Source organism: Lacerta agilis, chromosome 16, assembly GCF_009819535.1.
Source record: "Lacerta agilis isolate rLacAgi1 chromosome 16, rLacAgi1.pri, whole genome shotgun sequence".
In the NCBI taxonomy this organism is placed as follows: domain Eukaryota; kingdom Metazoa; phylum Chordata; class Lepidosauria; order Squamata; family Lacertidae; genus Lacerta; species Lacerta agilis.
Window position 1 is genome coordinate 31,504,228 of NC_046327.1, and position 16,136 is coordinate 31,520,363.

Sequence of the window (16,136 nt, forward strand, 5' to 3'; positions counted from 1 at the left end):
CCTTAGTCTCAAGTGTTTTTCCGGGTATCAAGAGAGGACAATGGGGGCAAGACTAGAATTTGTTGCCTCTGCCTACTATTGGGCACCAGGCCCAATGGAGCTCCAGCCACCACTAGCAGTTCTAATATGGGCTGTGCATAGGATAGGGTTGACATATTTCAAAATGTGAAAAGTTGTTGAGCAAAATTTGGCCAAAATGACACTGCCGACATGGGTTGCCATATGTCCGGATTCCCCCCGGACATTTTTCTGATTTCCGCCCAGACGCTGCTTTCGACTGCAGTATTCCAGGCATGTCCAGGAAATTCTGGACATATGGCAACCCTATGGTAGGAGCCAACTCCTAGGTGGATGGGCATTGCTACCTGGCTCCCCCAATATTTTATTCAAGTTGGCACCCCTGCTTATAGTGTTCACTTATTTTTATGGTATTGATGTCACAATTACTTGTGCACACGTCAGTCTGTTGAATGGACATGCAAGCTCTAAGTTTCCCACAAACTCAATGTCCACATAATGCCGGTTATGCAGTTCAATACGGAAAACATTACAAATGACAATACTGTACATTGTTGGTACTCCTTGTTCCAGCTATTAAGTAGCTAGTTGAGTGCACCCCGGCAGCCACCTGGGTTACCTGCCATTACATCAAAACGCTACCTATGTGATATATCCTGAAGAACTCTTACAGTCTCAGCTGCGCCTGCGGAACAAAGAACTCCTGCTGACTCACACACTTGAGTCAGTTAAGCCACTTCTCACGGTGCAAAAATCAGAATGCTTGGCAATGCTTTTTAACCTTTTTTCTTATTTGTTTTGCGAACAGCTAGCTGTAGGGTTTTAAGCAGCGTACAGTGGGGGGGGGGAGCATTAACAAAATGGTCAGGCATGATGCTTTAGAGTTCCAAACCAAATATTAAAACAGTGAAGATGCTTATCAGTATTGGGAAAGGTCCCCCCCCCCAAAAAAAAACCATACACACCTCACTTGCATTATTTTAGGCCCTGGTTGCAAATGTAACAATCAGCTCACGGCTTTTGAGTTACGTTTTGGTAAGGCTTAGCCTCCAAGAAGATAAAACAAATAAATAGGGAATCTTAACATCACTTCTAACACTTAGTGTTTAGCCAAATGTCCACACAAAAGCCCTGCTTAGCCCACTATGTCTTTGAAACATCCCAGCAGAGGGATAAATCCTTGCGGATCTGGGACGGACACATCCCCCATTTTTCTCCCAAGTTTGGTGAATTCCTCCTAGAGGGGACACAGCCTGTTTGGGTTGGCAGAGCTCCCTGGCACTAGCTGAAGGTATGAAGCTGCCTCACGTCCAGAGAGAGGGCCCAAAGAATGCTCTCTCTCTCTTTCTCTCTCTCTCTCTCTCTCTCTCTCCCTCTCTCTCACAGCTGCAGCCTGGACTGCCAAGTACCAAGAATGGAGAGGAGCAATGCTATCAGAGCACCTCAGAGATCCAACGCAGGCAGTCCGTTTACAAAACTGAGCAGCCTGCTTGCCATGAATGCAAAAGCTGCTCCTACGTCACTACTGAACTGCAGCTCCCATAATCCCTGGCCATTGGCCATGCTGTCTGGGGCTGATGGGAGTTGGAAACATCTGAAGGTCCACTTTCGTTTGTCACCCCTGGTCTAGGTGCTCAGGCTCCTAATGGCAAAGGCATGGTTCTGGGACCAAGGATGAGGGCCTGGAATCAGTAGTACCTCTGGTTTATAAATTCCTTTTCTGGATACAGTGCCAGGAGATTAGGCTGACATTCCAGCCCTGATCTCTCTGTTAAATTCTTCCTCTGACTCACTGCATGTCCTCAAAAGTCTTTCTCTTCTCTCTCTCAGAGCACATTCCTGTTCACCTTTTAAAAATGAATGTTCATAACCAATGCTATCTTTCTAGAAAAAGAGGTGCTGGAACTCACCATGGTGGAATCTACACACATATTAAAAAAATTCTGTGAAAGTACTTTAAAAAAAAAACATTTTGAAAAATGCATTGAATTTGTCATAGCTCACAGTTGCCATCTAGTGTCACATTTGTATATTGCACTTTACAACACATTTAAAACATTTATTTGCAGCTGTGGTCTAAACCACTGAGCCTTGGGCTCGCTGATCAGAAAGGTCAGCGGCTCGAATCCCTGCGATGGGGTGAGCTCCCGTTACTCGGTCCCAGCTCCTGCCAACCTAGCAGTCTGAAAGCACCCCAAAAGTGTAAGTAGATAAATAGGTACTGCTCTGGCAGGAAGGTAAACGGCGTTTCTGTGCTCTGCTCTGGTGTCAGTGTTCCTAATGAAATGTTGTGGATGCGGGTGGCACTGTGGTGTAAACCACTGAGCCTAGGGCTTGCTGATTGGAAGGTTGGCAGTTGGAATCCCCGCGACGGGGTGAGCTCCCGTTGTTCGGTCCCAGCTCCTGCCAACCTAGCAGTTCGAAAGCATGTCAAAGTGCAAGTAGATAAATAGGTAAAGTTGTGGTGGGAAGGTAAACGGCGTTTCCGTGCACTGGTCTGGTTTTGCCAGAGGCAGCTTAGTCATGCTAGCCACATGACCCGGAAAAACTGTCTGCAGAGCAGACAAACGCCGGCTCCCTCGGCCTGTAAAGCGAGATGAGCGCCACAACCCCAGAGTCATTCATGACTGGACTTAACTGTCAGGGGTCCCTTTTCCTTTACCTAGCTGTGTCCTTAGAATGCCTCCCTCATTCTCTTAGAATTGCAATGGCGCCCACCTGAGAGGTGCCGGAAATGAGTTCCGGCTGAAAAAAAGCCCTGTTCATAAGTGCACAAGGTAAACACACATATGGTAAAGGTAAAGGGACCCCTGACCATTAGGTCCAGTCGTTTCCGACTCTGGGGTTGCAGCGCTCATCTCATTTTACTGGACGAGGGAGCCGGCGTACAGCTTCCGGGCCATGTGGCCAGTATGACTAAGCCGCTTCTGGTGAACCAGAGCAGCGCACAGAAACGGCGTTTAACTTCCTGCCAGAGCGGTACCTATTTATCTACTTGCACTTTGACGTGCTTTTGAACTGCTAGGTGGGCAGGAGCAGGGACCGAGCAACGGGAGCTCCCCCCGTCGCGGGGATTCGAACCGACGACCTTCTGATCGGCAAGCTCTAGGCTCAGTGGTTTAACCCACAGCGCCACATACATACTTAAGTACATAAACAACATGTTTGAAACAGTACAAGAGAGCAATCCCGAAACCACTCTCTTAAATGATCCCAAATATTGTCTCTGCAGTTGAAGGACACATCTTGGGAAACCCCTTCCCAATAGTTCTTTTCAATTACGAGTCCTTCAAATCCAGTCAAAAGAGCATATTTTGTGTATGAATAGGGGAGGTCTGGGACAATGGTTCCAGGAATTCGGTTATTTGCCATTTCAAAAGAACGGCCCAGAACAAGGCAATCAGCACACATTATCAGCCACACTCTCAAATTTCTGTTCTAGACAATCTCTTTCTGTGATGCTTTTGGGTGGCCTTTGGGCTTTGGCTAAGGCAGGGGTCAGCAACCTTTTCCAGCTGTGGGCCGGTCCACCATCTCTCAGGCCATGTGGTGGGCCAGGCTATATATTTTTTTGGCGGGGTGTGGGTGTGTGTATGAACGAATTCCTATGCCCCACAAATAACCCAGAGATGCATTTTAAATAAAAGGACACATTCTGCTCACGTTAAAACACGGTGATTCCCGGACTGTCCATGGGCCAGATTGAGAAGGCAATTGGGCTGCACCCAGCCCGCGGGCCTTAGGTTGCCTACCCCTGGGCTAAGGGGTCAGGCAATTTCTAAAGTCTTTAAAAAACTGCTACACACTTTTGTTGTGGGTCCTCCTCACCTCCTTGCAAGTGATTGAAACAGGAAAAGGAAGATCAGCCTTGCTTTGACTGGTTCCTTCCTCCAGCCACTCTTCTCTTTTTTAAAATATAATTTTATTTATCATTTTCCATTTTACAACAAAACATATAAATTAACAAAACCCGAGGAAGAACACGTGGGGGGGGGGAGTCAATCAGTGACAGGCAGTTGAGGCTGCTAACGGTGCAGGAGGTCTATGTTTTCCATCAGTATCTCTACAACAACGGAAGTCAGATATGAGGACTGGATGTTTTAAATTGGATGTGCAAATTTAGATTTGTGATTCAACTGTAAAATGCGAAATTGTTTTTTTTTTTTTTAAAGCGTTAGATATAAGATTCTCAGGCTGCATTTGCACATATCTTTTAACATATATATTAGATATTTAATGGTTGGATGGCCATCTGCCATGGATGCTGTCGTTGAGATTCCTGCATTGCCACAGGATTCTTACACAAAATCCCACACAACCCTTGTTCCTGTTTCTGTCAAGCACTGGATCCTGCGCTCAACCAATACAGCTAGCTTATGAGGGAAAATCTAGAGGCAGTGAAACAGCAGCAGGTTGGGAGAGTCCTATAGCCTGCAGAAATCCCCACAAAATTCAATGCAAATCTCTCCAGCCTTTGCAACAACTGGCCAGGAGCAAGGGATGAGAGCCATCAGAACAGAATGTTGTCAGATGCTCAGAGTCCTGCCATCTCTAGAAGGGCTTAGGAAATACTGTATTAGATTTTCCTCACTGGATTGCTGTATTAGAATGAGCTGTTCCCCAAATCAAAATCGTTGTGGATGGCCGCTGCATTGGCTGGCTTCGATCAGATTACGTCATAGGAATGCTTGCCCTGAAGTCACTGTGGGTTTTGTTGTTGTTTTAAAGTAACCTACAGCAGCTGCAGGAAGCTGCAATCTGGATCAAAAATTCACAGAGGGAACGAGAAGACTTTTCTAATACAAATCCTGGCCCCCCTTTCTTCCCACTGAATTAAACCTAGTGAGAAGGAAAATACGGTGAAAGTAGGATGTAAGAAGTTAGAATGGTGTTATGTTTAATTTGTTAGGAATAAGTTTATGGATATATGATGATAGATAAGGATTAAGAATATTGGAGGAAGAGGAAATTAAATAAGTTATAAAGTTACTACAGTATATCTGAAATGAACGCAGAAGAGAGGACGTGAGGAAGTCCCAAAATAAGATTATAAACTAGATAAGTATAGTTGAATAAATGTTTTTTTCTGTTTTTGCTAGGTTTTGTTTTTGTATTTTAGTTTTGTAGTGTTTTGTATTTTGTAAGCTTATTTTTTCTTGTATTTTTTCAAAAATTAATAAATTCCTATTAAAAAAAGAGAAGGAAAATACAGGCATTTGAAACTTCGCCCCACTATGTGCCAAAAAGAAGCTCAGAGAAGATTTTGAGCAGTGGGAAAGTCTGGCGTGAAAGAGAGAAGCACTCACTTGTTACATCTGGATATATAACCCAGGTTGCTCTTCCTCAGTTTCTTGGGGTTTAAGATGGACCAAACCAAACCAATACAATCTATATTGTGACAGGTGAAGCCTCTGCCACTGTTTGGACAAGTTTGGGCTTATCCCAACTTACCTCATCTCCTTTGATTACAATACAGCCAAAAATATAGTCAAACAGAGGATAATTGACACCGAGAGACAAAATGATCTACAGTAAATAAAGTTCCATCTTTTCCAATACCGGAAGAACGAAGATATTTGGCACTTCCAGCTGATTACCTAACCCATCTAGAGATACCATCTCACAGAAGGGCATTCACTCTGGCCAGATTCCACATTCTGCCGTCAGCAGTTTTATATGGGAAGTATAGACAAATCCCCCTAGAAGACAGACTCTGCCCGTGTAATTCTGGAGAAATAGAGACCATCGTCCATGTATTTTGTTGTTGTTGTTGCTCCCTTTATAGAGACCTCCGAAATGAATCTACCCTAAAGATATTTGACGAGTTACCTGGACGATCTGAAGAACTGCAAATAAAATGGCTCCTCTCAGGCTCTAACCCAAAGGTCACCACAATGGTGGCAAGATTCTGCACCAATGCTATCAGAATTCGGTGCGCCTATACAGGAGGCATTCAAATCAGCTCCTGATCAGAGCCAGACAGGCTTCGTTTTAATTTATAGCGTATAGTAAATAATTAATATATAAAATAAGGAGCAAAGGATGACTGATCCCTTTCAGACAAGTTATTTTAGTTTATTTCAAAAAAATTAAATATTGATGATGTAATTTATTGTGCTGGTCGGTGACCATAATAAAGAATTGATTGATTGATTGATTGATTGATTTGGGCTTATCCACACTTAGCTCACAGCTTTCTCTCTCCATCTCCCTCTCCCTCTCACCCACCCCAGGAGAAAATCACTCTTTATCACTCAATCGGAACAAATGGCAATTTGGTTCCCCCCAGGCTGTCTGTGCTGAGAAAGCTTGGGACAAGCGCAAAACTGCTCAGAACCATGTTCTCTAGGCACAGCACAAGTGATGAGCCCTTGCTGTGATGATTGAAAGATGATTTCATGATAACCATGAAATAGGGTTCATATTCTAAGGGGAAGGAATGTAAAGCTCACCCAGGCACCAAAGAAGGAACTGTGTGGGTTTGGTGGAGGACTCGAAAACTGTGTGGGAAGAGACCCCAAAAGACAAGAGGAGCTGACGGCCAGAAGCACCATATCTAGCCTAACTATAAGAAGGATGCAGAGTCAGCACAATAGATTGAGGGGGGTTCCTAATGGGGGGCCTTATATTACAAATAGGTCACGAAGACCTTATTTTTCTGCGTGCACATTTGGTACATTAGCTTCCACAAATTCCTGGTTTTGTTTTTTTGTTTTTTAGCAGAGGGAGGATTCCCTTCCCTTGGACCATCCTTTGGAATCCCTTTTGGGACCAGGTAGAGAAACCGCATGAGATTTCTCCATGTGCTGGTTGCCAGGATGAAGCAGGGATGAAACCTGTGGTCCTGCCTGTTTTTTAAAAAAATAAAAATCCTACAAGGGCAGCACAGATGACTGTCACTGCAGCGTTTTTGGTTTTAATGGCTTAATCATCTGGCCTCTTGGGCTGGCAGAGAGCGGCTGAAATATCGTCATGGATTTTTTCACAAACCAGCAGATCATAAACTCCTGGAAGCTTTCTCCTGTCACTCAGGCAGCACACTCCCATGGGGCCAGTAGAATCCAAGACCCCAGTTGCTTTGGGGGCTGAAAAAGCCCTTAGAAGGAATGCCAGGACCTGGTTTGCAAGCACATTTCCAAATAAAGAGGCAAGCTGGCGCCAAGGTTGCTTTTCCCAGAGGTACATAAAAACCCAAACACTGGTGACTCGTTGCTTTCTATGGTCGGTATAAGTTTCCATGGCATTAACATACAGTCCAACACATTTGAAAATAGAGGCATTCAGGTCAGGTAATATCCGCTATCAATGATCACTCTCAGAGCATCCCCCTGTCGGACACCACTACACATTCCTGCAAGCTCTGCTCGGCTCGCTGAACACTATATTCATTAGGTCTGCAACAGTTTGTTCTGTGTTGTCTTCAGAAACAGAATGTGTTGTTGGCAAACTTACCATTAACTTTTTTAAAAAAAAGTTTGGTGGAATTTGCAGCCTTATCTGTACATGCTTGCACAGTGCCAAAGCCTTTGGTGGAATAGGCATTGTCATCCTCCTCACATCCCATGATAAGATAACCATGGTTGCAATCTTACGCATACATCGTTGGGACAATACTTTACCAGGGGTGGGTAGCAGAAAATAAGGATATTGGCCAGGTTTGTACATCACAAGAAGTGAGGTTTGTCTTAAAATGTGGTTTGCTCATGAACATGCTCCCAGTCTCCCATCCTGGCACATCTCAAAAAGCTATATTATGCCTTGCCTTGTTTCAACCCACTATGATCAGCAAGCCAGAAATAAACCTTGGTTTTCTTTTAAACAAAGACTCTGACTAGAGAGAGGGTATAGAAAAGAGAGAACAAACACACAAGGAGCAGAATAAGAGACCTATGTGGTATGAGGGCAGCAGAGAGAGGCAAATCCATTCCTATCAAACCATGGTTGAAGACAAATTCTGACTTGTTATGTCCAAATCTGGTCTTTGACAGCTTGCATTCAAAACTAATAAGAAAACAAGAAGAGCCCTTTCTTAATTCCAGCTCTACAACTTGGTCTGGGGGTGGGGTGCCCTATTTCACCACCTGCAGTGAAATTAAAAGGTGCTGCTGTGCTACCCCCACTGAAGCCTTCCTTACCTGAGTTACATGCTGGCACCCATGAAGCAGCGGTGGCAGGTTCCAGTGAGAACTTGTGGAGCTCTCTCCAGATATCACGAGATTTGGGTAAGATCTTGTGACATCTTGCTGGTGCCACTTCTCTGTTGGTGGGGTGGGCCTGTAATGGCACCACATTTTTGGACTTCCATCATTGGCCTTGTCCTGGTTCCACATATTTGTTTAGTCATTTAGTCGTGTCCGACTCTTCGTGACCCCAAGGACCAGAGCACGCCTGGCACTCCTGTCTTCCACTGCCTCCAGCAGTTTGGTCAGACTCATGTTGGTAGCTTCAAGAACACTGTCCAACCATTTCATCCTCTGTCGTCCCCTTCTCCTTGTGCCCTCCATCTTTCCTAACATCAGGGTCTTTTCTAGGGAGTCTTCTCTTCTCATGAGGTGGCCAAAGTATTGGAGCCTCAGGGGCTGATTTCTTTAAGAATGGATAGGTTTGATCTTCTTGCAGTCCATGGGACTCTCAAGAGTCTCCTCCAGCACCTTAATTCAAAAGCATCAATTCTTCGGCGATCAGCCTTCTTGATGGTCCAGCTCTCACTTCCGTACATCACTACTGGGAAAACCATAGCTTTAACTATACGGACCTTTGTTGGCAAGGTGATGTCTCTGCTTTTTAAGATGCTGTCTAGGTTTGTCATTGCTTTTCTCCCAAGAAGCAGGCGTCTTCTAATTTCGTGACTGCTGTCACCATCTGCAGTGATCATGGAGCCCAAGAAAGTAAAATCTGTCACTGCCTTCATGTCTTCCCCTTCTATTTGCCAGGAGGTGATGGGACCAGTGGCCATGATCTTAGTTTTTTTGATGTTGAGCTTCAGACCATATTTTGCGCTCTACTGTTTCACCATCATTAAAAGGTTCTTTAATTCCTCCTCACTTTCTGCCATCAGGGTTGTGTCATCAGCATATCTGAGGTTGTTGATATTTCTTCTGGCAATCTTAATTCCGGCTTGGGATTCATCCAGTCCTGCCTTTTGCATGATGAATTCTGCATATATGTTAAATAAGCAGGGAGACAATATACAGCCTTGTCGTACTCCTTTCCCAATTTTGAACCAATCAGTTGTTCCCTATCCAGTTCTAACTGTAGCTTCTTGACCCACATAGAGATTTCTCAGGAGACAAATGAGGTTAAACACCCCTGAAAATTCCACGCATTCCAAAGAAGAGAAGTGCAACCAACATACCAAACAATTTGCACCCCATTGTTGAAAGATGTGTGTGTGCGCGCACGCACGCGCGCCTACAGGCACCTTCCCACTTGTGCCTGACCAGCAAGCACATGACCGCTGATGTGCACACTGTTTTCGCACTGAAAGAGAGGTGGAACAGGGGCAGAATGGGGTGAACTGGGATGAAATGGACCGACTCACACGGTGGTCATGAATGGAACCCCCATGTTAGCAGGAAATCCCTGTATATAAAAAATTAACAAAGAAATGAAAGGCAGCTTCAGTTTCACAATTCTTTGTTGCCACATGGAAACTAGCTTGAACATACTTAAGAAGTTCAGAATTAAAGAGTGCAGATAGCACAATTTAAGGCAGAAATTGGTGCATTTGGATGTAATATTGCATGCAATATTGATTTGTTAATGTTGTGCAAATATTTTGCCTTTCCTTGGTGATGAAAATGAGCAGATCTAGACCATAATGCTTCATTGTGATCCAAATTGCTTTACTCCTTAGCTGTACATGAACCTTAATTCTCAGAGTAAACAATGAGGCCACCTCTGGCCAATTAAGAACATTAAAGGCCCTGCTGGATTAGACCAAAGGGGGCAAATCTAGTCCAGCATTCTGTTTCCAGAGGTCGATTTAGGGCAGTGCACAGGTTGCCGAGCCAAGAAGGCACCTTCCCACTTCCCTCCCAAAGCCTAGTTAGCTCTTGTCCAGCTTTGAGAAGGAGCTGAGAGGGCTCTAGGACCCTGCCAGAGTCTTGCACCTCGTTCCCAAGGCCAAGCACCTCGCTTAGCCAGCTTTGGGAACGCAGCTTAAGGGTTGGCTGTTGGTGTGTCAAATTTAGGCCTCACGCCGGGTGCCATATTACCAAGGTCCTCCCTTGCTCCTTCCCACAGTGATCACCTGTGAGATTGGCTGTGAGAAGCCCCCAAGAAGGAATCGTGAGGGTGATAGTCTTCTCTTGCTGCTGTTTACTCCCTATTGCATTCAGCGCTACCGGTATGCTGCTTTTGATACTGAACATAATATGTAGCTATCATCACTAGTAGCCATCGACGGCCTTATCCTCAATTAATTCTCCTAATCTCTTGCGGGCCTTAACAGGCCCTTCTCTGAAATGGAGATTGCAGCCTTCTGCTAAAAAAGGCTTTCCAGGTCTGCTGTCATCTGCAGATTCAAACATGATCGAAAGGTTGGACATTAGCATCACTTTAGCGACTGGAGCTTCACCAGATATTGGACCTAATTCCAAAATACTCTGTTCTTCTACAGCTAGCGCAAAAATACGATCCCCAGAAGGAGCACGAACTGCGGCAATGGATTGAGGAGCTGACCGGGAAGCGCATCGGGGACAACTTTATGGAAAGTCTGAAAGATGGAGTCATCCTTTGCGAGTAAGGAGCTAGGGGTGGGGGGCATGTTTGGTAACCTCCAAGAGTCTCGGGTGCTTTTTTGAAGGGTGGACACCAAAGAATATCACCACCCACACTCTGGCACCCAGAACCCACAGCTGTTGTTATGATAAGACAAGATGTATGACAGGACCAAGCAGTATGTAACCTACAGGAAAAAGGTGCCCAACGCTGGCAAGAGACAACAGTTTAAGAGAGTTCATAGTGGGTTTGAGTAATGCACACCCATGAGGCAAGGTGGGGCAGTTGCCTCAGGCCATCACGCTTAAGGTAACTGGGATCTGCTGCCCCTGTGGAGCACACCCTATAATCTTGGGACGCGGGTGGCGCTGTGGTCTAAACCACTGAGCCTCTTGGGCTTGCCGATTGGAAGGTCGGTGGTTCGAATCCCCGCAATGGAGTGAGCTCCCGTTGTTTTGTCCCAGCTCCTGCCAACATGGCAGTTTGAAAGCACGCCCATGCAAGTAGATAAATAGGTACTGCTGCGGCGGGAAGGTAAATGGCGTTTCCGTGCGCTTTGGCTTCCGTATAGCTGATTCCCTAGTTCCACTAGTGCCTGTGCAAAGGCACAAGGACTTCCACTAGTGCATTGGGGCTCCCCATCCCTGTGTGCCCCAGTACCCTCCCAATTGGCTCAGGGGGCTCGAGAGCACCCACACAGCAGCACATGGAAAGAGGAGAGGGAGGCTGTTCTGTCGGGCACGCAGAAGTGCTTCCACTGATGGGCCATTTGTTTTAATGTAGCGTTGACTTCCTCTGTAAGCGGCAAAAAGTGTGCAAATAGCAGAAGCAGCAGAGTTGTGCCAATTGCCCAGTTGCTCCCCTTTTTTAACCCTTCTGTTTACCTGTGATATCCTGGCCTCTGCAAAACACATTTGAGCCTCCTCTTAATACTTCCAGTGTGGTGTAGTGGTTAAGAGCAGTAGACTCGTAATATGGGGAACCGGGTTCGTGTCTCCACTCCTCCACATGCAGCTGCTGGGTGACCTTGGGCTAGTCACGCTTCTCTGAAGTCTCTCAGCCCCACTCACCTCACAGAGTGTTTGTTGTGGGAGAGGGAAGGTAAAGGAGAATGTAAGCCGCTTTGAGACTCCTTCAGGTAGTGAAAAGCGGGATATCAAATTTCACTATTGGAATCTTGGGGGAAATTGGATGTATGGCAACCCTAACTAACAGAAATTATGTTGATGGATTTTACAGAAAAAGTGCAGCTGTCATAAAAACTTTCAGGGCAGGTTTTACATAAAATGTTCTGGCAACCAGCCCAGAGGTCAAACAACCTAGCTGATGGTTGGTGTTTTCCCCTGGCCGTTTGGCAATCCTACTCACCACCCCAGCCAAGCCAATTGGCAGAGAGGTGGACTCATTCCTGCCTTCCTTCCTTGAGACTGCTTTACCTATTTATCATTTTGAATATTAAAAAAAATTAAAAACCCCTCTAACAAATGAGCTCAACACCACTCAAACTTAGAAGGCTAAAGCAACACCTGCCATGCTCTTATTTCCCCCTAGCATCATTTTAAAAACTTGTCTTGCTCCTAAAGATAGTTTGATAGTTGGAAAGAAAAAACAACAACTTAAAAATGGGGAAATTCAGCAATAATCATCAACTGGTTTTTGTTGTGAGTAGTAAGAGATTTTAATTGCCTTGTTTTAAATAAGAACATATCAGAAGATAATACAGCAATTGAATAGGATTGCTGTGCATCTTATTATTATTATTATTATTATTATTATTATTATTATAGTGTGTGTGTGTGTGTGTGTGTGTGTGTGTGTGTGTGTGTATAGTATATATATATATGTTTGTAACCATCACCTTGCAGCTTGAGCAATGGATCATGCAAACCTTTATCTGATCCAGAGGATCTAGTTGTAAACTGAAAAGCATCCGTATTCATTACCCAATTCTACCATAAGGAATCACCCCAGTGTTTCTATATAACCAGGAGCATTCTTTCCGCTGGTTGTCATGTAAATACATTTTAGGGCTGCTGCATATACAAGCTGTTTTCTATACAGTGGTACCTCTAGTTGCAGACTTAATCCGTTTCGGGGTGCCGTTCTCACCCCGAAAAGTCAAGAACTGGAGCGCCTCTTCTGCACATGTGTGCAGTGTGATCGAGCACGTCTGCGCATGCACGAAGCACGCAGATCACTTCTGCGCATGCGCGGGCGGCGAGCCCGGAAGTAAACACTTCCGGGTTTGCCGCGTTCGTAAGCTGAAAGTCCGTAACCAGAGCGGAACGCCACACAAGGTATGACTGTACAGAGGTTCCCTGTATATAGAAACGGTGCACTCCATCACTTAACAAAACACAGGGTGTTCTTGCATCAAAAGACTTGCAGACTGGGAAGTCTTGAAGGAGAAACACACGGCACATTCAGTAATCCTTACACTGAGCAGCACACACAACACTTAAGAAATAAACTTCTGTGTCCCATTTCTGTCTTTCAGCCTTATTAACAAACTCCAACCTGGATCTGTGAGGAAGGTGAACGAGTCCACACAGAACTGGCACCAGGTAAACATTCCCTCTAATTCATTGCTAATCCATGTATCCCTCATTACGTTTGCCTCTCCAAATCCTGCTTTGGAAAGTGGAGTGGAAAAGGATGAACTGATTAAAAAACTTAGTCTCAACTTTAATGATGGACCGGGCAGCAAATTCTGCATTAAGAGTTCCTTGGCCAAGCTTTTTCTGTAGGGTCATCAGCTTTATCTCCCACAAAAGGCTTCTGCACGATCACACAAAATAACGTGCCCCAGTCGCATTTTGCTCTTTGACTTTTGTCCATTGATTTAGCCTTGATTTAGCAGCGTATGTGCATGTGTGGGGGAAAGAGAGGGCTTGAGCTAAAAAGAGGGTGCTCTCTCCAGACAAGGGGAATATGTGACCCTGAATGATGTGAGTTGGGACTCCAGCAACATCTGCATGGCCACAGATCTATCGGCTCCAATGCCACTGTCCATTGCCAATGGGGTATTTGTGGAAGGCAGTCATCTCCTGGAAAAAGCACGCTAGGGTAAGAAAAGACCCGGCGGATTATTCAATGGGCTCTCCTCTTTTGCAGCTGGAGAACATTGGCAACTTCATTAAGGCAATCACAAAATATGGAGTGAAGCCCCACGACAGCTTTGAAGCCAACGACCTTTTTGAGAACACAAACCACACCCAAGTCCAGTCTACTCTGATTGCTCTGGCTAGCATGGTAAGTGGCCTGGGACCCCAGCTGCCCACTTTTCCTAGTAAAAATGCAAGCAGCGGTGATGAAGCAGCAATTAATAAGAGTGATAAAAAGTGTTTCACAAAGATGTCCTCAGTAATTTTTTTCAGCCAACACCATCCCCATATTGCATATGGAGTCAAGAGAACAGTCGCTTGCCTGAGGCCACCTGGAGAGTTCATTAAGATAAGATTCAAATAGGAGACCCTTAGTTTGTGGCTCTCACTGCCACTGGCTCTGATTCAATATGGGATGGCAGTAGGGATGGGGGATATCTGGTTTTCAACATTGCAATATATCACAAGCTAAACATCACGATATACTGATATATCACAATGTCTGAAATAAGGATAGAGCTGGTTTTCAACTTCGCGATATATCACCAGCTAAACATTGCAATATAACAGTTGTAACTTGGAAGTCGAACGGAATCCGTTCTGGAAGTCCGTTCGACTTCCAAAACGTTTGGGAACCAAATTGCGGCCCCTACAACCAATCAGAAGCCGCGGAAGCCCCATTGGACATTCTGGTTCTAAAAGAACGTTTGCAAACCAGAACAATCATTTCCGGGTTTACAGCGTCCGGGAGCCAAAACGTCCGAGTTCCAGGGCATTCGGGATCCAAGGTATGGCTGTACTGATATATCACAATGTCTGAAATGAGGATGGAGCTATGTAGAGGCATTGGCTGGCTTCACGGTTTCCCCCACATTGTGATTTTTGCACACACCCACTCCCCAGGATTCGCAATACATTGCCACGTCAAAAACTATGAAATGGATATCACGATATGGACTTCAAACCGGTTTTGGAAAATATATTAATATATCTCCCAGCTCTAGATGGCAGCAGCATGAATTAGCAGCGCCACCTGTGTGCTGAGCACTAGCCCGCGCTTGTTAAGTTTGCTCAGCGTTTGACCCTTTCCCTTAAAGGGCAATGCTGACCGGTATTTTCCTCTCTCACAGCTGGTGGGCAATGGAAACTCTCATCTCAATATCTAGAGCTTACCGTACTTTTCCGTGTATAAGACGCCCCCATGTATAAGACACCCCCTATTTTGGGAGAGTAAATTTAAAGAAAGTGAGGGGAGATGGCCCAAAGTTGCCGAGCTTATTTAAGGGGGAATTGCACACATGCCATCACCCCAGGAGGGCCGTTGCTGGGTGTTGGCAAAGTGGGCAGTCGCTCCCCTGCAGGAAGCTCCCTAGAGCACAGGCAGCGAACTAGCTGGCTGGCAGTACACAGCTTCCCCTCCACAGCGCTGCAGGAAACGCTCCCTAGAGTGCACACCTCCCTCGGCGGCATGGGGGGGGCGTTGCGTGCCTGCAAACCAGCTGGCTGGCACATGCAGCTTCCCCTCCAAGCAGCTGCAGGAAACGCTCCCTAGAACGTGCGCCAACCAGCATGCAGCTTCCCCCCACGCCACTATCCGTGTATAGGACGACCCCAGTTTTTTTTTTGAGTCCAAAAACCTCGTCTAATACACGGGAAAATGTGGTGTGTTTTGTCAGCAAGGCTCAGCCACAGAATGTGTCTGCAATATAAGATCCTAAGTCCTGGGATATAAAGTGAGCTTTTCCTCCGCTGCACTGTAACTCACAGCCTATTCCCACCCTCTTAGAACTTAAGGCACAGAGATTCTAGGACAGGTGACCACCTCTCGTTTTAAGAAAAGCCTCTTCAAAATTAAGTGCTGAGGCTTGGCCGGTCTGATCCAAGCTACAATAAGCCCGGCATGTCTGAGCAAGGAAAGCCGCCTGCTGGTCTCAGCTAGAGTGCAAAGCAGAGCCCTCCTCACTCTTGGAAAAGCGGAAGCTTCTGCTATATACCTGAGAGCACAAAGTTGCATCTTAGCCTTTAGGCATTAGCACAGGGCAAGGGTGATCACCGAAAAATTGATGCTTTTGAATTATGGTGCTGGAGGAGACTCTTGAGAGTCCCATGGACTGCAAGAAGATCTAACATATCCATTCTTAAGAAATCAGCCCTGAGTGCTCATTGGAAGGGCAGATCCTGAAGTTGAGGCTCCAGTACTTTGGCCACCTCATGAGAAGAGAAGACTCCCTGGAAAAAACCCTGATGTTGGGAAAGATAGAGGGCACAAGGAGAAGGGGAGGACAGAGGATG

At 45.6% G+C, this 16,136-nt stretch overlaps 1 protein-coding gene across 1 annotated transcript in view; it reads left to right on the forward strand.

The window, feature by feature from the left end:
* CNN1 (calponin 1) overlaps window positions 1–16,136 on the forward strand; it is a 34,477-nt gene that overhangs the window by 11,426 nt on the left and 6,915 nt on the right. The window contains exons 2-4 of the mRNA XM_033173475.1: window positions 10,640–10,761; window positions 13,238–13,304; window positions 13,855–13,992. Of these exons, the coding sequence (XP_033029366.1) occupies window positions 10,640–10,761; window positions 13,238–13,304; window positions 13,855–13,992 (327 nt within the window). The remainder of the gene's footprint in view (window positions 1–10,639; window positions 10,762–13,237; window positions 13,305–13,854; window positions 13,993–16,136) is intronic.